Below are 25,036 nucleotides of genomic sequence, written 5' to 3' on the forward strand. Positions count from 1 at the left end.
CAGCGGCGGGCTGCAGAACCAATGTCTGGTGTGTGGGTGAAAGCTTCTCGGCCTCCTGAGAATAAAGCGTTGCTTCTCACACGGCGAGTTCCTTCCTGCGTTTCCACGCTCGGCGCCCAAACGTGGATCTCAGCGGCATCGGGAGATAAACGCACGTTAACCACGAACCCCTCCAGACATCAAGGGACGTCATCAGCAGCCAGGGAGGAGACGACATCACTCCCTTGTGTGCGTGAAGACTGTTGTCATGGAGATTTGAGCTCCTCCCCTCCGACGTATCAGGAACAACCTGCACGCAGGTGTTCGCACACCTTTCAGTCAGTAGTTCTCCGTATGAAGGTGTACCCGAGCAATCAGCCGCACATTGATTTCACATTGAGCTTTATTTAGTAATGCTCCCATCTGTCCACTAGAGGGGAGCATTACACCGCGTGGCTAATATTTCTCTTTCGAACTCGGAGCTGAATTCAGAATACAGAAATACGAGACTCCTTCAACATGAACTCTGACTCATCTGAGACCTTTCTATCTACAATCATTTGCTCCTCCCCTTCGTCCTCCTCCTCTTCGTAAACGTGAACAGTGACTCCTTGAACCGTCGGAGCTTTCCCGATCATCACTGATCATCTAATTCTGCTGACGCCTCCGGCTGCTGTCCAGCTTCTGGGAACAGGGAAAGAAAGACACCCTTCATGCCGTCCTCCAAAGATGCTTTAGATTTCTAAATAGAAAATCGAACTTTTATTAGCCCAAATGTTCATGAAACAAACTTACAGACTTTACTGATTGTATTTCTGAGCTGAGAGCCTCTCTCAGAAGCTCCAGCTCCGCCTCCTGGTGCATCTCCAGCTCCTTCCTCAGCCTGGAACACATGAAGGAACAACTTAAGAAGAGTTATACCTGGACTTACCTTCTGTTTCTGTTTCATCACCGAGGACAACGGACACCTGGGAGACATGCTGACAGTGATGCAGCCTAGAGACGGGGACTATATCGGTAGAAGGACGCTGAGGACGGAGCTGCCAGGGAACAGGACTAGAGGACGACCCAGGAGAAGAGACATGGACGTAGTGAGGGAGGACGATGCAAAGGACAGGGTTGCTGTGGAGACCCCTCAGGGGACAAGATGAAAGTCCAGTGGTAGATGATGCATCAATCAAAACGAGGCTCTGGGGACAGAAGCTCCAGGAGACGTCATCAGGAGAGCTGCTGCTCCAGATCTAAACTCTCCTGGAGTAGCCCCTCCTCCTGAAAGCTAATAAACGCACACGACTTCCTGATTGGTGGAGAGGCGTGTCCTTACACCACAGGGGAGTCGGCCTCTTCACCCTGAAATCACGTTCTTCTTCTCATGACAGTAAATATCTCCAGCTCCAACCCGATGACCCCCCAGTCAGGGGGCGTGGCTCTGGTGAAAGCATCCCCTGTGATGTCATCGTTCCAGCAGGTGCTTCGTATGTCTCAGAGGAACTCACAAATCCGGTTTCTAAGACGAGGACACGGTTTGACGTCCGGGGCGTCCCGGATGTCCAGGCTTCACGTTAGAATTAAACAAAGCGAAGACGAGCGTTCACAAACAACCGAGCAGGAGGACAGGGGACAACCAGGACATCAGGACATGAGGACATGACAGGTGTCTTTCCGTTGCCTAGCAGCGAGCCTCCACGTCAGCCGCCGCCCTGACGCACACTGAACACTTTTTAAACGACTTGCTCCAATCGACACGCCTTCAATCTGCACCAGCAGGAGGCTCCTCCCTCCCGAAGCCACAGCAGGAGGCTCCTCCCTCCCGAAGCTGTGGTTAATCGGGCCGAGGTAATGAAGGAGTTAATGAAGCAACGGAAGCTCCTTGTGCTGCTTCCCTTCCAGCGGCGCCTCAAAGGATTCATCCATTCACCTACGACCCCCCGCTGTGATGGTGGACGTGCTACCTTTGGTTAGACTGATCCCAGAGGCGTCCCCCTAGGATCGGTCTGCGTCTCCTCTGCTTGTTCTTTTAGCATGCTAGCATTAGCATCGCGGTGAGACTCCTGCAGCTGGAGACGCTAGCATTAGCATCGTGGTGAGACTCCTGCAGCTGGAGACGCTAGCCTTAGCATCGCGGTGAGACTCCTGCAGCTGGAGACGCTAGCGTTAGCATCGCGGTGAGACTCCTGCAGCTGGAGACGCTAGCATTAGCATCGCGGTAAAACTCCTGCAGCTGGAGACGCTAGCATTAGCATCGTGGTGAGACTCCTGCAGCTGGAGACGCTAGCATTAGCATCGCGGTGAGACTCCTGCAGCTGGAGACGCTAGCGTTAGCATCGCGGTGAGACTCCTGCAGCTGGAGACGCTAGCATTAGCATCGCGGTGAGACTCCTGCAGCTGGAGACGCTAGCATTAGCATCGCGGTGAGACTCCTGCAGCTGGAGACGCTAGCATTAGCATCGCGGTGAGACTCCTGCAGCTGGAGACGCTAGCGTTAGCATCGCGGTGAGACTCCTGCAGCTGGAGACGCTAGCGTTAGCATCGCGGTGAGACTCCTGCAGCTGGAGACGCTAGCATTAGCATCGCGGTAAAACTCCTGCAGCTGGAGACGCTAGCATTAGCATCGTGGTGAGACTCCTGCAGCTGGAGACGCTAGCATTAGCATCGCGGTGAGACTCCTGCAGCTGGAGACGCTAGCATTAGCATCGCGGTGAGACTCCTGCAGCTGGAGACGCTAGCATTAGCATCGTGCTGAGACGCTCACCTGAGACATTTGCTGTCGGTCGCAGGTTTGCGGCTGACGAGGCGCCGCTCTGCTCTCAGAGATGCGGTCGTCGCCTCGGCTTCTCTCAGCTGCTGATCCAGGTCTGCAGAGCACATGATGACGTCTGTCAAACACGACGGGGTCACGTGACGGCGCTCCTAGGGGCGTTCCTACCGCTACCGCTCTGACGGCGCTAGCGCCGGCCTGCTATCCTACAACCCGCACGGCAACGTTTAACCTCGTGGGTAAACGAGGTTAAACGTTTATTCACAGCAGAACCTGCAGCAGCACATCTGCTGCATTCCTCCTGAACACGCCCAAACCTGAGCTTCTAGAGCGAACGGGACCGAGCCCTCCGACCTGGGGGGCCGTTACTGGTCCACACTGAGCTCACGGAGGCTCGCTGTGGGAGTGGCGAGTCACCGTGCCGGTAGCGTGCAGCAGGCGTCCGTGTTCTGCATTTACCTTCTTGGCCGCCGCCCAGCTGCTGCAGCTCGACCTGGAGCGCTCTCTTCTCCTCCTGCACGCCGCTGATGTGACTGTTGGTGCAGCTGATCAGCTCCATCTCTGAGAAGAGCCAAACAGAGCTTATCAATCACCGGGAGGGCGGAGCTTCAACAAAAGAACACTTTCTAATGTCAACGTAATCAAACAGGCTTCGTTTAACTCATGATTTAAAGACATCGCTCCTCATGGAGAAAGCATCGTTTGATTAGAAGCTGCAGGTTTTAAGATCAATATATTGTGTTCCTGTAACTCCACAAGGATCACGGAGAACTGCATTCACCCGGGAACGGCCGCGTTCAAACGGGAACGGCCGCGTTCACACGGGAACGGCCGCGTTCAATCGGGAACGGCCGCGTTCAAACGGGAACGGCCGCGTTCAAACGGGAGCGGCCGCGTTCAATCGGGAACGGCCGCGTTCAAACGGGAACGGCCGCGTTCAATCGGGAACGGCCGCGTTCAAACGGGAACGGCCGCGTTCACACGGGAACGGCCGCGTTCACACGGGAACGGCCGCGTTCACACGGGAACGGCCGCGTTCACACGGGAACGGCCGCGTTCAAACTGGAGCGGCCGCGTTCACACGGGAACGGCCGCGTTCACACGGGAACGGCCGCGTTCACACGGGAGCGGCCGCGTTCAAACGGGAACGGCCGCGTTCACACGGTAACGGCCGCGTTCAATCGGGAACGGCCGCGTTCACACGGGAACGGCCGCGTTCACACGGGAGCGGCCGCGTTCACACGGGAGCGGCCGCGTTCACACGGGAGCGGCCGCGTTCACACGGGAACGGCCGCGTTCACACGGGAACGGCCGCGTTCACACGGGAACGGCCGCGTTCACACGGGAACGGCCGCGTTCACACGGGAACGGCCGCGTTCAAACGGGAACGGCCGCGTTCAAACGGGAACGGCCGCGTTCACACGGGAACGGCCGCGTTCACACGGGAACGGCCGCGTTCACACGGGAACGGCCGCGTTCACACGGGAACGGCCGCGTTCAAACGGGAACGGCCGCGTTCACACGGGAACGGCCGCGTTCACACGGGAACGGCCGCGTTCACACGGGAGCGGCCGCGTTCACACGGGAACGGCCGCGTTCACACGGGAACGGGCGCGTTCACACGGGAACGGCCGCGTTCACACGGGAACGGCCGCGTTCACACGGTTCCATTCTCCACCTGCGTGTCCTCGTCAGCACGCAGCGACGACGCCCACCAACAAACAAACATGAGTCTCCAATGACCTCGGCGTAAAGACTCCGCCTCCCTGTCCAGGTCCAGCAGGTCCGTGTGGATCTGGTTCTGGAACACGAGCTCAGTGTTTCCTCGCAGACTGAAGTCCCTGTTGAAGCTCGAGACCTCTCCAGAGAAGCGTTCCCCTTCTTCCTGCCGCTCGCTCTTGATGCTGGCCTGGGGGGAGGAGGGTGGAGGTCACGACCTCGTTTGAAGGACAGAACCAAGGTCGGGTTCAGAAGCACCGACAGCACGACCAACGCCTTTAGTGGCTCGTCGCCTCGGCCTGTACCGGACCCTACACCTGGACTGCGTACTCGCAGTAATACTACGAGTTTAGCCAGGATGGCGGCGCCGACCCGTCTACGAGGCGTGTTATTAAAACGCTGGAGGATAAAAACTTTACAAAACAATATCAGGCAGACGAAGAAATATGAAACGATGTTTAGAGTCTACCCGTTAGTGTGTGTGCGTGTGCGTGTGTGTGTGTGTGTGCGTGCGTGGACTCCGCCCACCAGACAGCCACTGAGGTGCTTCTTCTGGCAGAGCAGCTCTTCAGACTCCCTCAGAAGGTCATTGTGACATTTCTTCATCAGGTTGTGCTGCAGCTTCATCTCAGACAGCTGCTGCGCCTGGGGGGGGGGGGGGGGCTGCATTACACCTGACAGGTATGTTCAGATCAAATTCCAGCCTGGAATGGATGTTCTACACCACAAACGCATGTCTGAGGCTGAAAGCAGCTCAGCTCCGAACCGGGTCAGAACTCAAGAGCACAGACCCCCCCCCCCCCCCCCAAGCAGCTCCTAACCGGATCAGAACTAGGAGCACAGACCCCCCCCCCAAGCAGCTCCTAACCGGGTCAGAACTAGGAGCACAGACCCCCCCCCCCAAGCAGCTCCTAACCGGATCAGAACTCAAGAGCACAGACCCCCCCCCCCCCCCAAGCAGCTCCTAACCGGATCAGAACTAGGAGCACAGACCCCCCCCCCAAGCAGCTCCTAACCGGATCAGAACTCAAGAGCACAGACCCCCCCCCCCCAAGCAGCTCCTAACCGGATCAGAACTCAAGAGCACAGACCCCCCCCCCAAGCAGGGTTCGGGTTCGGGTTAGCCGGGGCTAGCCCCCTCACAGAGGTCGACCTGCCGGCCCGCCCACATTACCCCTGAACCTTCAGAGAGGGATGACATCACTCATGTCATCCGGTGGAAGTTAACCATTGATTCTGCGGGAGCTACTTAAGTGTTCTCAATATAAAGCAGACCAGCAGATCAATAAGCCAATAGGCTCTTCTTTAGCTCATGTGTCAACGCCCCCAGCGCCCCCACCTGCCTTCAGGTGAGCCGAACGTTACTCCGAGTGTTCTGGTTTCCTGCTCAATCTCAAACATGAAGCGATAACAGGTGACCAGATCAAAGCTCCCTTCAGATGTCACCAGTAAAAGATTAACTAGGTATCCCTTCAAGTTCTATGACGTCAGAGCCCAGAGGACCATCAGTGCGCAGATCAGCGTCATCAGACCCCCCCCCAGCAATATTTACACAATCAGCGTGTGAAGCGTTAATGAAGCCACTATCCAGCGGGTACTCACCGTTCGATCCAGCGCCTCCCCGGCCCGCCCGTACCTCTCATTAAGGCTCGTTATCTGCTCACAGCAGCTGCTGATGGCGACGTTCACTGCAATAAAGAGTCAAATCATGACCCGATAGCCGGATGTTTGTCTCCTCCTCCAAGTCAAAGCGCCATTAAAAGGGCCCAGGGCGTAAATATACCCCTCGGGGTTAGCGTGCAGCGCTAACGGCTAACCTGACACCCCTCGGGGTTAGCGTGTAGCGCTAACGGCTAACCTGACACCCCTCTGGGTTAGCGTGCAGCGCTAACGGCTAACGGCTAACCTGACACTCCTCGGGGTTAGCGTGCAGCGCTAACGGCTAACCTGACACTCCTCGGGGTTAGCGTGCAGCGCTAACGGCTAACGGCTAACCTGACACTCCTCGGGGTTAGCGTGCAGCGCTAACGGCTAACGGCTAACCTGACACTCCTCGGGGTTAGCGTGCAGCGCTAACGGCTAACGGCTAACCTGACACTCCTCGGGGTTAGCGTGTAGCGCTAACGGCTAACCTGACACTCCTCAGGGTTAGCGTGCAGCGCTAACGGCTAACCTGACACCAGAAAGCTACAAGCTAATCTCATGTTATCAAAACTTACCTCCTTTCGTTTTTTGTGTTTGCTCAGATAATTGTTGTTCAGATAAAATAATCTGTGTAAAAAGCGTATCTAAACTCATGTTGAGTAATTTTAACCGTCGTTTAGATCACCGACGTGGAGTCAAGTACAGCTAATTTAGCTAGCAGTTTAGCTAGCAGTTCGCACTGTGCCTCTGCCCACGGGACTTTCTTACGTTTAAGCAGGGCTAATGATCGGTTTCGCCTTTAATGGATTTTATTTTATATAATTAATTTCTGCGTGTTACAGGTTAGAACGGTCATTGGCAGAATCCGGTCCAAGTGGATTAGCCTCTGATTGATTTATTGAAGGCCCATTCAATCAATCGAGATCAATGCGCTGCGGGAAGAGGACCTGGTGACGCATCCTCGCTGTTTTCATGCGCCGTTTGTTAGTTATTCGATCATCTGATCAATTATTATTCTCTTAAATAAATGTCAAGTATGTGACGTGCATTTAAACGACCGTGTAACAGTCTTGCCGTTAGTTTGCATCTGTGGTGGAAAATTATTGTTATTTTTCTATTGTTATTTTGCATCAATTGAGTAATTTAATATTGGTTTTATTTTTATTTGTATTGTTAAACTTGTATTGTTTATGTACGAAGGACTTTCAACGGAAACAAGACCGCAAGGGCTTTTTAGAAATGCTCCTCTTAGGCAGGATGTTTGACTGTACTTGTACTGTAATACATGCTACTGTTTGACTGTACTTGTACTGTAATACATGCTACTGTTTACTGTACTTGTACTGTAATACATGCTACTGTTTGACTGTACTTGTACTGTAATACATGCTACTGTTTGACTGTACTTGTACTGTAATACATGCTACTGTTTACTGTACTTGTACTGTAATACATGCTACTGTGTGACTGTACTTGTACTGTAATACACGCTACTGTGTGACTGTACTTGTACTGTAATACATGCTACTGTGTGACTGTACTTGTACCCTAACATTCTATCTAATAAATATATTCATCATCATCATCAACGGTGACCGTTACGTCGGACCCACCGACAGATGGCAGCAGCCGCACAGCGTCCGCTGCGCGTGGGCCGAGGCCAGCCCCCCCCCCCGCTCCGCGCCGCGCGGCCGGGCTGCCTCCGTGGGGAATTCAAGCATACCCTGTCAGGCACCTTTCACGTTCCCCCCATGGAGCGCGTCACCATCAGAGACTCCCCGCAGAGGTCAGGTGCGTGATGAACACTTTGTTTCATCCCCTTTTTCTCATTTTTTTTTTGGGGGGGGGGGGGGGACATGTGTGGACATTCACTCCAGACCAGACAGGAATCAAAGTGCTGTATCGATCATTTAAATGTACCTCAGTTCCCCCCCCCCAGCGCAGACTGGGAGCATTTTATTGGGCTGATTATGTTTTCATACTTTTTTGAACTTTTAGGCTCCGCGAGTTAAAGGGTTTATTTAAAGGCGGTAATAATGAGCTGGGCAGAGACCCTTCAGTCCGGGGGGGGGCTCTCATAATAAGCTAATTGCGCCGGTGCGAGGGGGGGGGCTGGCACTCTCCTCCTCCTGCTTCGACAGCAGTGCGGCTCCGGTTGGCTGCGCGCTCAGACGCGCGCATCCCACTGAAGTTGGAGGACACTCGCCTGTCTCGCTGTCTGTCTCTCTGCGGTGTGGGGACCTTCTTGGTCCAGTCTTCCACGAGTCAGAGGAACTGAGCCGAGCTTGGAGCTTCCTCCGTTCCACGCCGCGCGCGCACTGCCGTGCTTTGGATGGATGTCGGTGCCGTGGACGCACCGCGGGAATTAAACTACTGTTCAGTCTCTTCCGTCCGGAAGTTGTGTTCCAACCGGGAAGACGATGATCCTGGTCGTGCTGTGTGTCCTCCTGCCCCGTTTCGGTAAGTTTCACTTCATGAACGGATTAATCTCGCCGTGCGTTAACCCGGTAACGCGCTGAGGCGGCTCGCTGGACCGACCCGGTAACGCTGATCGACCCGGTAACGCGCTGCTCCGGCTCGCTGGCCGACCCGGTAACGCGCTGCGCCGGCTCGCTGGACCGAAGTCCAAAGAGCTCCAAAGTGAACCCGGAGCCGCTGCTGCACCGGCGATCGGATCAGACGCAGAACCGTTTCCCTCGCCGAGCAGAACTGTCGGCGCAGAGCAAACATGCGACAAATCTGATTATTGTTGTTATTGTTGTTATTGTTATCGTTGTCATTGTTATTATTGCTATTATTGTTGTTGTTGTTATTGTTATTATTATTGTTGTTGTTATTGCTGTTGTTATTATTAGTGTTATTATTATTGTTGTTATCGTTGTCATTGTTATCATTGTTATTATTATTGTTATTGTTATTATTATTATTATTATTATTATTGTTATTATTGTTGTTGTTGTTGTTATCGTTGTCATTGTTATTATTGTTATTATTATTGTTGCTATCATTGTTATTATTATTGTTATTGTTATTGTTATTAGTGTTATTATTGTTGTTGTCGTTGTTGCCCCAGGCCTGTGCTCTTATGCCGAGGACCCCGTGCACGCCGCCCCCCCCCGGCTGGACTGCGTGAGGGCCAGTGAGCAGTGCCTGAAGGAGCAGGCGTGCAGCGCCAAGTACCGCACCATGAGGCAGTGCGTGGCCGGCGGGAAGGGGGGCAACTTCAGCAAGCTGGCGGGGCAGGAGGGCGAGTGCCGCGGCGCCGTGGAGGCGCTGAAGCAGAGTCCGCTGTACCGCTGCCGGTGCAAACGGGCCATGAAGAAGGAGAAGAACTGCCTCCGCGTCTATTGGGGCATCTATCAGTCGCTACAAGGTTGGTTCCGTTACTATTGGGGCATCTATCAGTCGCTCCAAGGTTGGTTCCGTTACTATTGGGGCATCTATCAGACGCTACAAGGTTGGTTCCGTGTCTATTGGGGCATCTATCAGACGCTACAAGGTTGGTTCCGTTACTATTGGGGCATCTATCAGACGCTACAAGGTTGGTTCCGTGTCTATTGGGGCATCTATCAGTTGCTCCAAGGTTGGTTCCGTTACTATTGGGGCATCTATCAGACGCTACAAGGTTGGTTCCGTGTCTATTGGGGCATCTATCAGTCGCTACAAGGTTGGTTCCGTTACTATTGGGGCATCTATCAGACGCTACAAGGTTGGTTCCGTGTCTATTGGGGCATCTATCAGTCGCTACAAGGTTGGTTCCGTGTCTATTGGGGCATCTATCAGTCGCTACAAGGTTGGTTCCGTTACTATTGGGGCATCTATCAGACGCTACAAGGTTGGTTCCGTGTCTATTGGGGCATCTATCAGTCGCTACAAGGTTGGTTCCGTGTCTATTGGGGCATCTATCAGTCGCTACAAGGTTGGTTCCGTTACTATTGGGGCATCTATCAGACGCTACAAGGTTGGTTCCGTGTCTATTGGGGCATCTATCAGACGCTACAAGGTTGGTTCCGTGTCTATTGGGGCATCTATCAGTCGCTACAAGGTTGGTTCCGTGTCTATTGGGGCATCTATCGGACGCTACAAGGTTGGTTCCGTGTCTATTGGGGCATCTATCGGACGCTACAAGGTTGGTTCCGTGTCTATTGGGGCATCTATCAGACGCTACAAGGTTGGTTCCGTGTCTATTGGGGCATCTATCAGTCGCTACAAGGTTGGTTCCGTGTCTATTGGGGCATCTATCAGTCGCTACAAGGTTGGTTCCGTGTCTATTGGGGCATCTATCAGACGCTACAAGGTTGGTTCCGTTACTATTGGGGCATCTATCAGACGCTACGAGGTTGGTTCCGTGACCAGCAGAACTCTGCTTTGCTACTGTGCCATGATGCTATGAGGGAAGCGGACATTAGTAGCCCTGGCTCCGCCCACTGTTCATTGGGGGGGGGGGGGGGGGGTGCCGTGGAACCTGAAATGTAGACCGCTTTTAGGCCCGCCTTCTACACAAACAGAACCACACAGAGCAGCCGGCCTTCCTGTCGACAGTCCAGTCCAGTCCGGCCTCCGACTCGGTTCACCGCCGCGGGCTCTTCTTGACCTCCTAAATCACTTTCCTTGAAGGTAATGGAGCGTGGCGCCCGTCTCACAGCAGGGGGGGGGTCCTTTCGTCCCTGAACTGCATCCATACCACGCGGCTGACCAACCTGCCTAATCAGGCGTGGATATCGACTGACCCACATCAGCGGGTCGCATGTAGGCCCGTGTGAGGCGAGGGATGACAAACTAAACAGAGGGGGGGGGGTTACGACACATCCGTCCATCATCCGTCCATCCAGCTGATACCTGTCCTTCCTTCCCAGGTAACGACTTCCTGGAGGACTCCCCATACGAGACGCTGAACGGTCGTCTCTCAGATATTTTCCGTCTGGCCCCCATCATAGGTAAGAGAGAAAACTTCAACCCCCCCTCCGTGCTCAATTGTTTGCTGAGCTGAGATTCCTCCAAGCCGTGCATTTGTCATCGTCGTCGTCCTCACCCCAGCCTGGTTGCATGCTGGCTGGAGGGGGGGTCCTGGGCGGGGGGGAGCTATAGTTCCATCCAGCAGCGGTGCTTCAGATGGAGGAGAAGGGTTCTGGTGTGGGTTTCTGCCTGTTTGAATCCAGGCTCTGAAGTCTGAGGGAACGATACCAACTTCTCCCTGTAGATGGCGATGTAACTCCCCCCTTCATGTCCTCTCAGCCTCCCTGTCCCCCCCACATGTTGGAGTGCTGATGCTGCGCCGCACCTTCTGAGACGTCTTTCGACATGGACGAGCCTTTTCTTTCTGTTTCTTCTGTCATTTTTAGCCCATAAGATGCTGCTTTGCCTTCAACCAACCCAAGTCTTAGGTTAAGGGTTAAGATGAGGGTTGGGTTAAGGGTTTGGGTTAGGTTAAGAGTTAAGATGGGGGTTAGGGTTAGGGGTTCAGACCCCTCTCTGACATCCGTCGGTTTTCTCTGCTGCAGAGGATGAGTGATGTATTTGATAGAAACTGGCCTTTAAGACAGCGCTGAGGGATAAAACCACACCTGATCACTCCACAATAAAACATGCATCATTTGAACAAACAATATGAAAAGTTTTCTCTTGCTTAAGGATTCTCATTTTTTAATTATGCAAATGTGAGTTCTGCTCTGAACAGAACTTTACATTGGATCCAGAACCGCCCACGTTCTGGACGAGGTCTGCGCCTACGGGTATATAACGTATGCTTGTCATTTTCTCCTGCTCCACCCTGGGACGTTAACCCTTCCCTTTACCTGCTGTAATACGGTCCCGGCTCCTCGGAAGCGGACGAGTCGTGATCTGAGTCACTGGTCTGCGGTCATCCTCCTATTTCAGGAGGCCGTCTGATCGTGTCCCACGTCTGCCTCGGTGATCCCGGGCTATAGGAACAATGGGCGCCCCCCCCCTTGATCCTGTAACTCCAGAATTGACCCCGTGTCTCCAACTGAAGCGACTAATTCCCATGGCAGCCAGACGTACAGCGCACATCTGCTCGCATCCCAAACGCTCGCCGAAGGGCCTGGAACACCTGGTCCGGGGGGAGCGACCACAGAGCGGCGCTTTGCCCGTACGGACGCCTGCATCGCTTTGATCAGTTAACACCATGATCAGCAGATTTCAACATGGCGTCCTGCTTCACACTTAGTCAATGCGTTTGTAGCGAGACAGAAACGCCCACGCTGTTTTCACCACCATGAATATTTAGCGTTAACTTTGTGTGGGCGTCGCCCAAACACCGAGCCAGGATTTCCTAAAGCCTTCAGGTATTGGAAAGACCCGATCCGGGACTGCTCAAATCTTCAGATGCACACAAATCTTATGTCAAGGACGGTCCGGTCCTCGATGATGCCGCCTTCTCATGACATCACCGCAGCATCACCTGCTGCGGTGATGTCATCGTCTTGCAACGCTGACCTCAACGGCGTTCTCAGAAAGTAACTCGAATGACTCAGCGATCAATAATATATCATATCAATACTATCAGTCGGAGATGCACCTCTTGATGCTCAACAGTAGAATCCTGAGGTTCCACAAATCATTGCTGCTGCTGGCAGGGCGGGGCTGGATGATGGATCTATTGATCCGGCTTCACTTTTAACACCGAGGGGAATGAGTCTTCTTTCTGTCAGTGGTTGGACGGGGGGGACGTATTTCAGTGGCTCTCGTCCCCGACAGTGATTCTGAGCCTTCCTCGGACGGTAGTGAAGACGAAAGCGATGATGGGAGGGGTTCTGCGTTTCGTTTGCCCCCCCCTGATAAAAGCACGGCTGCTGTGCTGACCCGACGCGAGCGCCAGCCAGTAAATGTCAACGCGTGCAGGCTTCCATTAAAAGGATGTTGGCTGCCTCAGCTACTTCAACCCTCAAACTCCTCCTCCTCCTGGAGCTAACGTTAGCTGCTACTATTAGCACACACAACCTTTACTTACACACACACGCATTTTCATTAGCTGCCTATCCAGGTTTGACTAGTACTAACTAGCACTAATCCAGGGTTGACTAGCAGTAACTAGCACTAATCCAGGTTTGACTAGCACTAACTAGCACTAATCCAGGGTTGACTAGCAGTAACTAGCACTAATCCAGGTTTGACTAGTACTAACTAGCACTAATCCAGGGTTGACTAGCAGTAACTAGCACTAATCCAGGTTTGACTAGCACTAACTAGCACTAATCCAGGGTTGACTAGCAGTAACTAGCACTAGTCCAGGGTTGACTAGTACTAACTAGCACTAATCCAGGGTTGACTAGCAGTAACTAGCACTAATCCAGGTTTGACTAGCACTAATTAGCACTAACCCAGGGTCGACTAGTACTAACTAGCACTAATCCAGGGTTGACTAGCACTAACCCAGGGTCGACTAGTACTAACTAGCACTAATCCAGGGTTGACTAGCACTAATCCAGGTTTGACTAGTACTAACTAGCACTAATCCAGGGTTGACTTGTACTAACTAGCACCAATCCAGGTTTGACTAGTACTAACTAGCACTAATCCAGGGCTGACTAGTACTAACTAGCACCAATCCAGGTTTGACTAGTACTAACTAGCACTAATCCAGGGCTGACTAGTACTAACTAGCACCAATCCAGGTTTGACTAGTACTAACTAGCACTAATCCAGGGTTGACTAGTACTAACTAGCACAAATCCATGGTTGACTAGTACTAACTAGCACTAATCCAGGGTTGACTAGTACTAACTAGCACAAATCCATGGTTGACTAGTACTAACTAGCACTAATCCAGGTTTGACTAGTACTAACTAGCACTAATCCAGGGCTGACTAGTACTAACTAGCACTAATCCAGGGTTGACTAGTACTAACTAGCACAAATCCATGGTTGACTAGTACTAACTAGCACTACTAGTAGCTCAGCGTGTAGCCTGGCCTTTCACGCTCCCCCCTGAGGTCCATTCCCCGTCCTCGGCCCCTCCCACTCAGCTGGAATACCTTTCCAGGTCCAGATGGGTTCTGTTCAGCGTCCCGGTCCCCTTTGGTGGATCAAAGTTAGGAAACGAGGGCCAAAGGCGAGTCGTTCCAAAGTGGACCAGATTAGCCGTCTTGAAGACGCAGCGTCCCAGGAGTCTTTACCTTAATTCAAGATTCAAGATTCAAGATTCAAGATACTTTATTGTCATTATGCGAGCATAATAAAATGGTGAGAAGGCCCACGGCTTAAGGCACACATCATAACAAACTAAATTCTCTCTCTTTAGAAACAATATATATACACACAGAGAGAATATATATACACACAGAGAGAATATATATACACACAGAGAGAATATATATACACACAGAGAGAATATATATACACACAGAGAGAGTGAGAATCACAGGCAGTAGTGCAGAATAGCAACAGCAGCAACAGGACCGGCATAAAGCGTCCCAGATCGCTACAAGGGAACGACTGCTTTCACAGCCCGGGGGAAGAAGCTGTTCCTGAGCCTCGCTGTGCTGCTTCTTATTGTCCTGAACCGCTTCCCTGATGGGGGCGGGACAAACAGTCTGTGGCCCGGGTGGGTGGGGTCTGTGGGCGGGACAAACAGCCTGTGGCCCGGGTGGGTGGGGTCTGTGGGCGGGACAAACAGTCTGTGGCCCGGGTGGGTGGGGTCTGTGGGCGGGACAAACAGTCTGTGGCCCGGGTGGGTGGGGTCTGTGGCGATGCGTCTGGCCCTCCTCTGGACTCTGGAGGTGTAAACAGAGTCCAGGTCAGGCAGACGGTGACCCACAATCCCCTGAGCTGTCCTCACCACCCGGGATAGGTCCTTCCTGTCCTGCGCCGTGCAGCTGCCGTCCCACACGGTCGCACTGAGACACAGGATGCTCTCTATCGTGGCCCGGTAGAAGTCTTCAAGCAGCACAGAGGAGAGTCCAGCCCGCTTCAGCTTCCTGAGGAAGAAGAGCCGTTGCTGGGCCTTCTTCACCAGGTGTCTGGTGTTGAGTGTCCAGCAGAGGTCAAAGGAGATGTGGATGCCCGGGAATTTAATGTTCTCCACACGCTCCACTGCTTCCCCTCGTATGCACAGGGGGGCGTGTTCAGTCCTCCTGGACCTCCTGTAGTCCACTATGACCTCCTTGGTCTTGCTGGTGTTCAGAACAAGGCTGTTCCTCGAGCACCAGAGCATCAGGTTCTGGACCTCCTCTCTGTAGTGGGTCTCATCGTTGTTGGAGATGTGACCCACCACGGTGGTGTCGTCAGCAAACTTCACAACCATGTTTGTGGAGTGGATGCAGAGCAGGGCTGAGAACGCAACCCTGGGGGGTCCCAGTGTTCAGGATCAGAGGGGAGGATGTGGTGTCTCCTATCCTCACCACCTGGGGCCGGTTGCTGAGGAAGTCCCTGACCCAGGAGCAGAGTGGTGGAGACAGTCCCAGGCTGTGGAGCTTCAGAGCCAGCATGTCCGGTGGGACGGTGTTAAAAGCTGAACTGAAGTCCACAAACAGCATCCTGACGTAGGTGTTAGGCTGCTCCAGGTGAGTCAGGGCCGAGTGCAGTGTCAGCGAGACGGCGTCCTCCGTGGAGCGGTTCCCCCTGTAGGTGAACTGCAGGCTGTCCAAGCCAGCAGGGACGGCGTCCTTGATGTGTTTAAGGAGGATCCTCTCGAAGCACTTCATCTCCACCGGAGTCAGAGCAACGGGCCGGTAATCGTTGAGGCAGGAGATGGATGATTTCTTGGGTACCGGCACAATGATGGAGGACTTAAGGCAGGCAGGGACGGTGGACAGCTGCAGGGACAGGTTGAAGATGTCCAGGAAAACCCCGGCCAGTTGGTCAGCACACGTCTTCAGTGTCCGGCCTGACACGCCATCTGGTCCCGCAGCCTCGTTGATGTTGATCCTCCTCAGGCTGAGGAGACCTGGTGCAGCTGCAGGACGAGCGGCTGATGCTGCACCTCAGGCTGGGGCAGATCCACAGACCTTCTGCTGCTCGGAGAGTCGAAGCGTGAGAAGAATCTGTTCAGGGTGTCGGGCAGGGTGGAGTCGTGGCTGGCGTGCTGGTCCCTGCGTTTGTAGTCCGTCACAGCCCTGATGCCTTTCCACATGTCACGTGGGTTATTGTTCTCAAAGTGCTCCTCAATGCGCTGCTTGTATCTGTGCTTTGCCTGCTTGATGCCTCTTTTTAGTTCACTTTGTGCCCTGCTATAGGCCAGCCGGTCTCCTGCTCTGTAGGCTGCATCCCGGGCCCTCAGCAGAAGCCGCACCGTGCTGTCCCCCCACGGTTTCTGGTTCGGGAAAACCGTGATCGTCTTTGTGGGAAGGACAGCATCAGTGCAGAAGTGAACATAGGAAAGCACAGATGACGTGTACTCCTCAAAATCTGCATCCTCTTTGAATACCTCCCAGTCCGTGTGCTCAAAACAGTCCTGCAGGGCTGAGGAAGCCTCCTCAGTCCAGACCTGCACGGTCCTGGTGGTGGGTTTAGTCCTGCAGATCAGCGGTTTATAAGCAGGGATCAGGTTCACTGAGATGTGGTCAGACATACCCAGGTGGGGGGCTGCTACAGCCCTGTAGGCCCCCGGGATGTTGCAGTAGACCTGATCCAGAATGTTCTGTGAAGACACCTTGTCCCCCACCCCCCACGCCGTCTGTCCCGCCTTGGCTCCTGTTGGACGAGCCAAGGCGGGACACACGGTTCTTTCTGCCGTGTCGGAAGCGAGACTTTTTAAGAAGACGTCTGAGCGTGTTTCTGCGCACATACAAGGTCTCCTCTGATGGACTCCACTGCTGACGAGCCTAATCAATACAGCGCTGTGCTCGATTGGAAACATTCCCCCCTTCATCTCGACCCAAACGCTCCCGCTCCGGCCGGGATCACGGCTTCGTCCGTGGGGGGGCTTTGAGGCACTGGATCCCAGACCGGTCTCTGCTCCCGTCCCCTGGCTGGAGGACGCATTGCCCTTGTCTCATCTCTGTGCAGGTGATTTAAATGTGTGAGAGGAAGGGCGGGGCTAGAGCAGCGTTCTGAGTCAGAGACCCAAAGGTGAGCACGCACCTGCAATGTTGGACTTTAAAAGTCTTCCTGTTAAAAAGTCTTATTTAACAGGAAGTACAAGTTAGACTTTTAGCGACTTGTTGTGCAGCAGTGTGTGTGTGTGTGTGTGTGTGTGCAACACAGCGAGCGTAGGAGGCGTGAGAGATTTCGTCTGGCGAGGGAATCGGAGTCATGTCTTCCTGCAGTCGAGATGTTTGACTTGTTCCCAGCTACGGATCTACACCGGAATAACAAGCCGGTCGGCCCGCAGCGCCGACCGGCGCTCCGTTAGCTGCATGCTAACGGATGGATTCAGCAGCGCCTCTCATTGGACAATATGCTCATTAAGGTGGAACACTTCAGCTTAACATATCAGCTCCTCAGCGTGTGAAGAACACTCGTCCTCGGGGTTGAGCTGCAGCTACGGAGATAAGGAGGGGGCGGGATCCTGCAGAAAGCATTTAGGAATGATCCAATGACGTCCAAGGTCATTCCTGCTGGAACAGAACTCCTCAATGCAATAACTTTAAAGTATGCAAAGTTCTGAGATCGAGGTGGAATGTGAACGGAAGTGGGTGTTTCCTGTGCTCCTCTTATCTTAGCAGCTCAGCGGGAATGAGAGCATGAAGTCAGACGTGGACATGATGGATCCTAAACCAGCGTTTAAAACGTTCAGCAGCAGCCGATCCGGTCCTGCTCGCGTTGAGGCGCGTGGTTAAAACCCGAAACCTCATGGGACGTTTTCTGGGGGCTTCTGCTTACCCTGCTCTTCTTCTGCCCCCTTCTGGACTCCTGCTGGACTTGGGTCGTGGTCTTGGGTTGGCTGCTATTACCATTAGCTCCAGAGCGCTAATGAAAATAAGGATCTTCACGTCACACAGGTGTAAAACCCGTTTCCCTAGAAACAGCAGCAGAACAGGTTCTGTTCCGTTGATGCGTATCAATCAGCTGTGATCCGATGATAACATGCGTGACATCAAACGTTTTAATGCAGCTCCACCCATCCTGGATCAGCCCTTTCCTTTCTGAACCTTCAATCTGGCTGTGGAGAACAGATGTGGTCCAGACGGACCCGGCCCGACCCGGCCCCGCCCGGCTGTCACTGCAGCTACTCTCATGTGGCGGCTCAAGCAGCGCCCAGACGGAGGTGAGGTTAATTGGGCCGGCTGGTTCTGATCATGCTGGGACGCCATCAGTGCAAAGTGGACTTTGACGCTCGTGTTGCAGCATCTGCTAGCAACATGCATTAATGCTAGCTCCGCCCACAGCTCCCAAACCAGGAGGAGGAGAGTCGACCAGAGGTAAAGGTTGGACGCAGAGCAATGGAACAATGACGTCCCACCCCCCCAGCCGCCGCCGGTCCAATTAGAGACTCTTTTGATCTGTCTCAGAGTGAAAGAAGTCAATTAGAGAAACTCCTCCCACTACTGTCTGAAGAAAGTCATGCAAAGACTCGTGACCTGGGAGAGGACGCCACCATCTGGCCCCGCCCCCCCGTCTCGGGTTTACAGTGGGTGAGTGTCCAGCCCAGCGACCCCTCACCTGCTTCAAGCCTTTCTCAGGTGTGATGCTGGAGCAGGTACTGAAAGCGAGAACGCAACGGACTGAGGTTGGGAGTGTCGTGGCTTTGTTCTGGGTCCAATCAGCTGTCTGATGGACGGACACGTGAAGACAAAGCAGTGCTAAATGTCCTCCAGGGAAAGAGCAGGAAGACAGCTGGCACGTGGTTGCCATGGTAATGCCTATAACCGTCACATTTCCTGAGTATTTGGGCGTGCAACCGGAAGGCTGTGGCGTTGGAGCGATGATTTTACTGGCAAATATTCGAGTCATTGCTCCTCCAGGGTTGGGAAGCGGACTATAAACTTATTCCACTCCAGATCGCAGAATATTTATACTTATTAGAATATTTGGACATGCACTGCGAGATTCATCCATCCATCGTCCATCCTGAGCAGACACTGGCGGTGGCGGCTGATGACTCTGTTAAACTGACGGACGACGATGCTGGTGAGACCGAGGGGCGGAGGAACGGAACGAGAACGCCTAATAAACGACGCCCCCTTGAAGGATTCGTCTTACCGACACCCTTCTAATAACTGATAGGCGTTGGCATTGATTAATTACTCTTCATCATGTTCAGCAATGAAAACGGAATCCTTCTATTCTCCGCCGATCCCGGATCCGGAGTCATTAATCATTCATTGATAAGGTGGTCAAATGTTCATCCTTCCTGCGCTACCTGAAGAGGGTCGTCACGGAAACGGCGTGTCCCACAGGCACTCGGTCCACTTCCACTCGTGCGCTGGTATACGGATTTCATTTCCCCTCTTTGAGGCGGCGGCTGCCGAGTTGTCATTCCAGGAAAGGGAAAATGAAAGGATCAGTGCAGACGAGCGTTTTGTGACTGGCGTAGACTTTATTCCAGTTTTAGCCGTCGTCACGGCGTCTTTGTCCGAAGGCTCGCCGGGTTAGGGTTCCAACATTCCCACATCGGCCCTCCCTGTGTCTCCATCTTATCCGATCTGTCATCCCTTCAAGAACAGTTCTCTAGCAGGTGTGCTAAAGATGACAGGGGGAAGTCAGGTAAGCACGCCATACAGAGGATGGAGGCGACGCTGCACCTGACCCTCAGGTGTAATGAAAGCGATCCTCCCACCTCAGTTTGAAACTCAAGCAGTGAATCCGTCTTCCATCAGGTCGCTCGATCCCACGTTCAGTGCTGGTTGCGTTTCCACGGAGACCTCTGAAGACATCATCTCTCCTCCTTTCTTTCGTCCGTTTCCCCACTTCCTGTCGTCCATTACTCCGCCCCGCCGCCCCGCCGCACCAACACACAGTTCGGTTTTAACCACGAGTCACCAGACAGCGCTGCGTCTTCGCTTCCGTCACGCTTTCTCCTCCATTCCAGAGACACTTCAAAGGGTTTTACAGGTGGAACAAAGGACATGCAATTCCTCTTTTAATGCCAGTTGGCGTTGTACTATGTAGCAATAGCGTTAGCATCTCTCGGCCTCCATCGAGGGAGGAACCGGGTTGCAAGCCGGCGTGCTCACGCTGCAGTTACGTACTCTCCTCGGAGTTGTGTGTTTGTGTGTGGGGTTTGTGTGTGTGTGTTTGTGTGTTTGTGTGTGTGGTTTGTGTGTGTGTGTGTGTGTGTGTTTGTGTCGGTGAACATTTGGCCCAGGAGGCAGCGGCGATGATTTAACATGGCGATGTGCGTTTAGGAGAGCAGAACGCAGCCGGAGTCCTTTAAGGGCGTCGGTCACAGGAGTGGTGGCGTGTGTGTGTGTGTGTGTGTGTGTGTGTGTGTGTGTGTGTGGTTTGTGTGTGTGTGTGTGTGTGTGTGTGGTTTGTGTGTGGTTTGTGTGTGCGTGTGTGGTTTGTGTGTGTGTGTGTGTGTGTGGTTTGTGTGAGTGTGTGTGTGCGTGTGTGGTTTGTGTGTGTGTGTGTGTGTGTGTGTGCGTGTGTGTGTGTGTGTGGTTTGTGTGTGGTTTGTGTGTGCGTGCGTGTGTGCGTGTGTGTGCGTGCGTGGTTTGTGTGTGTGTGTGTGTGTGTGTGTGCGTGTGTGTGTGTGTGTGGTTTGTGTGTGGTTTGTGTGTGCGTGTGTGTGTGCGTGTGTGTGCGTGTGTGGTTTGTGTGTGTGTGTGTGTGTGTGTGTGTGTGTGTGTGCGTATGTGTGCGTGTGTGGTTTGTGTGTGTGCGTGTTTGTGTGTGTGCTTTGTGTGTGTGTGTGTGTGTGTGTGTGCGTGCCATTCTGCCTGCTAAGCCCTCATTTTCATCTGAAGCGGTTTACATCCTGCAAGATCAGGTCTTCCTTCTCGTTGCCACCGGCAACAGCTCTTTCCTGTCCATAGGAATACAGGCGGTCCTCACTTAAGGGCGGAGTCACGTTCCGAAGACCTCGTCATGAGTCGATTTTGCGGTTAAACTCAACCCCCATTCACCGCCAACTTGGCCGACGTTATTTTCAAACGTATACGTATTGCATTTGTACTGTACATATGTACGTACTCGTATTTGTACTGTACATGTACGTACCCGTACGTCGCTGAAAGCCCGTCGTTAGGCGAGCTGTCCTCTGCATGGACGCAGCAGAAGTCTGACTGAAGCTACACGCGTTTAAGCCATGGCGAGAGAGACGGACGCTTTCAAAGTAAAATTCAGGATTTATGTTTGATGAGAAATCAAAGAAAACGACCAGACGTTCATTTTGGGGGAGCGAAATTAAGACAGCTGCACATTTGATTCCTTACTGAACGAAATGTCCAAACTGTAACAGGATGACATCAAACACCTGTAAATGTCTGGATTCAAACGGTTCACACGAAGACAAAGAACAATGGAAGGCTGCAGAAATGTCTTCTTAACGACAAACCGTGTTTTCTCCAGACCGGTGGGAAACAGGCGGGGCAGCACGCTGAAAAGGGCGCGGTCTTCTTTGATTCGTTGGAGTGGACATCAATCGTGGTTGTGAGTGAAGATGAGAAGCATTAATCAACAGTAAAGGGAGTAGCTGTGTGAGCTAACAATGCTAATGCCTCAGTAGCATTTCTTTTTTAGAGTCACGCCAGCGTAACATTTACAGGCCGGGTAGCATTAGCTCCAGCTGCTAACCTTCCTCTCCTCGCACACCGATCACAACGACCTTTAACCCTCGACCTACGGATGGTGAGGGCACACCCGGAGAGAGGGTTAAGAAGAAACGGAGCTTTAGCATGTTCCGGTGCTGATGCAGCCATATTTACAGCCTGGCGCCCGGGGAAGTCGGCGAGGCCGGGGGCGACTGTTTTCAGAGGTTATTAGCCATTGATTTTCTCCCGGATTAAGAGGCGGCGTAACGCTGCAGTAGGAATTGGAAATGTGTCCCGTTATGCTGTTATCAGCTGGCTGGATGCAGAGAACCAAGGCAATGCTCCAGACGTCTAAACACACGCACACACCTGTACAGGTAAAGCTTCCCAACCAAAGAGAGAGGCAGATGTTTCTTAAAAATAACTGTTGCAATTAGCATATGAGCAGCCTCTCCAATTAGCTCTCCTTATTATTCCAATCTGTCAGATGGAAGGGAGCGCAGCAGAGAGAAATCAAACATCCCCAGGCCGAGCACATTTAGCATATTCTCTCAGGATGGCGGGCGGGCGGGAGGACCGGGAAATTAAACAGGAAGACTTCCAGCGAACACGCCGGCTGTGATGTACACCTGCAGCGACCACACAGCGTGATGGAAACACGACACGAGCAGTTTGGTGTGCGCTCGTTTTATCTACCCTAAAAGCTGAAATATATCCATGTGCTGGGACACAGCCAAGAAAATAATGGAGTCTGAGGAGCGTCTTTTTCTGAGCGCACTTGCTTTTGTCTGCAGAAAACTATCAGAAGTGATAAGGAACGCACTTTACTTATGGCGAGTGCTGAGGTCCACTCTTTACTGGCTGCTTGAGATGCACTTTGATCCAAGCCCGTTTTCTAAAGGTTCTGTTCACTGAGACGGAACACGCTGTTAGATTACTTTAAATGTCTGCAGCAGTTTTCTTGAAATTAGAGGTGTGGAAAGTGCATGAGGTAAATCAAGAGAGAGGAGAATCAACTGAACTGGATTTACCTCGACCTGGACGGATGAGAACCAACACCGACATGTATGAGGTCCAAGCTGCCGGGGTCTGAACCGTCTATCAGAACATCCACAGCAGGGATCATGCACACAGTTAGCTTGTGTGTTAGCCTGAAGCTAAAGGTTAGCTACTTTCCTGATATTACACGCTTGACTTGGTAAAGGGTCTGAGGTCCAGGCCTGGTACGAGTAACGCTAAGGGCAAGCCAATCAGACGTTCTCTTTAACATGTAGGTGCCAGATTCACATCGAGACTCTGAAGAACCGATTATCTGGAGCACCAGATCCAAACAGGACGACGCTTGCTGCCACGGAATTGTTGTTTGATGAAGCATCACTTGTGTGGTGTGTGACCGACTGTTAGTGTGTGTTTCACAGAGGCTTTGTGTTATCCCTCTGTCATAGCAGTGTGCTAACTCCACCGTGCTACACTAGCGGTGTGCTAACTCCACCGTGCTACAGTAGAGCTGCGTTTACTCCACCGTGCTACACTAGAGCTGCGTTTACTCCACCGTGCTACACTAGCGGTGTGCTAACTCCACCGTGCTACAGTAGAGCTGCGTTTACTCCACCGTGCTACACTAGAGCTGCGTTTACTCCACCGTGCTACACTAGCGGTGTGCTAACTCCACCGTGCTACACTAGCGGTGTGCTAACTCCACCGTGCTACAGTAGAGCTGCGTTTACTCCACCGTGCTACACTAGAGCTGCGCTAACTCCACCGTGCTACACTAGCGCTGCGTTTACTCCACCGTGTTACACTAGCGGTGTGCTAACTCCACCGTGCTACACTAGCGCTACGTTTACTCCACCGTGCTACACTAGAGCTGCGCTAACTCCACCGTGCTACACTAGCGGTGTGCTAACTCCACCGTGCTACACTAGCGCTACGTTTACTCCACCGTGCTACACTAGAGCTGCGCTAACTCCACCGTGCTACACTAGCGGTGTGCTAACTCCACCGTGCTACACTAGCGCTGCGTTTACTCCACCGTGCTACACTAGCGGTGTGCTAACTCCACCGTGCTACAGTAGAGCTGCGTTTACTCCACCGTGCTACACTAGAGCTGCGCTAACTCCACCGTGCTACACTAGCGGTGTGCTAACTCCACCGTGCTACACTAGCGCTACATTTACTCCACCGTGCTACACTAGAGCTGCGCTAACTCCACCGTGCTACACTAGCGGTGTGCTAACTCCACCGTGCTACACTAGCGCTGCGTTTACTCCCCCGTGCTACACTAGCGCTGCGTTTACTCCACCGTGCTACACTAGCGGTGTGCTAACTCCACCGTGCTACACTAGCGGTGCTACACTAGCGCTGCGTTTACTCCACCGTGCTACACTAGCGCTGCGTTTACTCCACTGTGCTACACTAGCGCTGCGTTTACTCCACCGTGCTACACTAGCGGTGCGCTAACTCCACCGTGCTACACTAGCGGTGCTACACTAGTGCTGCGTTTACTCCACCATGCTACAGTAGCGCTGCGTTTACTCCACCGTGCTACACTAGCGGTGCTACACTAGAGCTGCGTTTACTCCACCGTGCTGCAGTAGAACTGCGCTAACTCCACCGTGCTGCAGTAGAGCTGCGTTTACTCCACCGTGCTACACTAGAGCTGCGTTTACTCCACCATGCTACAGTAGCGGTGTGCTAACTCCACCGTGCTACACTAGCGGTGCGTTTACTCCACCGTGCTGCAGTAGAGCTGCGCTAACTCCACTGTGCTGCAGTAGCGCTGCGTTTACTCCACCGTGCTACACTAGAGCTGCGTTTACTCCACCATGCTACAGTAGCGGTGCGCTAACTCCACCGTGCTATACTAGCGGTGCGTTTACTCCACCATGCTACAGTAGCGGTGCGCTAACTCCACCGTGCTACACTAGAGCTGCGCTAACTCCACCGTGCTACACTAGAGCTGCGCTAACTCCACCGTGCTACACTAGCGGTGCGTTTACTCCACCATGCTACAGTAGCGGTGCGCTAACTCCACCGTGCTACACTAGAGCTGCGCTAACTCCACCGTGCTACACTAGAGCTGCGCTAACTCCACCGTGCTACACTAGCGGTGCGTTTACTCCACCATGCTACACTAGAGCTGCGCTAACTCCACCGTGCTACACTAGCGGTGCGTTTACTCCACCATGCTACAGTAGCGGTGCGCTAACTCCACCGTGCTACACTAGAGCTGCGCTAACTCCACCGTGCTACACTAGAGCTGCGCTAACTCCACCGTGCTACACTAGCGGTGCGTTTACTCCACCATGCTACACTAGCGGTGCGCTAACTCCACCGTGCTGCA

The 25,036-nt window shown here is 53.1% G+C and overlaps 2 protein-coding genes across 2 annotated transcripts in view; one reads left to right on the top strand and one right to left on the bottom strand.

Moving 5' to 3' along the window:
- Positions 1–364: 364 nt before the first annotated feature.
- ccdc172 (coiled-coil domain containing 172) lies at positions 365–6,963 on the bottom strand. Its single transcript, XM_068741697.1, has 8 exons — positions 6,676–6,963; positions 6,059–6,144; positions 4,985–5,101; positions 4,481–4,646; positions 3,197–3,298; positions 2,732–2,834; positions 775–862; positions 365–663 (listed from the first exon to the last, which is right to left on the bottom strand). Exons 1-8 carry the CDS (start codon positions 6,752–6,754, stop codon positions 628–630), a joined length of 777 nt encoding a protein of 258 aa, XP_068597798.1. The 5' UTR covers positions 6,755–6,963; the 3' UTR covers positions 365–627.
- An 888-nt stretch (positions 6,964–7,851) lies between these two features.
- The window catches only part of gfra1a (gdnf family receptor alpha 1a), a 35,516-nt gene continuing 18,331 nt past the window's right edge, over positions 7,852–25,036 (top strand). The window contains exons 1-3 of the mRNA XM_068740991.1: positions 7,852–7,891; positions 9,174–9,473; positions 10,957–11,037. Coding sequence (XP_068597092.1) covers positions 7,852–7,891; positions 9,174–9,473; positions 10,957–11,037 — 421 coding nt within the window. The remainder of the gene's footprint in view (positions 7,892–9,173; positions 9,474–10,956; positions 11,038–25,036) is intronic.

Source organism: Brachionichthys hirsutus, chromosome 7 (assembly GCF_040956055.1).
Source record: "Brachionichthys hirsutus isolate HB-005 chromosome 7, CSIRO-AGI_Bhir_v1, whole genome shotgun sequence".
Taxonomy (NCBI): domain Eukaryota; kingdom Metazoa; phylum Chordata; class Actinopteri; order Lophiiformes; family Brachionichthyidae; genus Brachionichthys; species Brachionichthys hirsutus.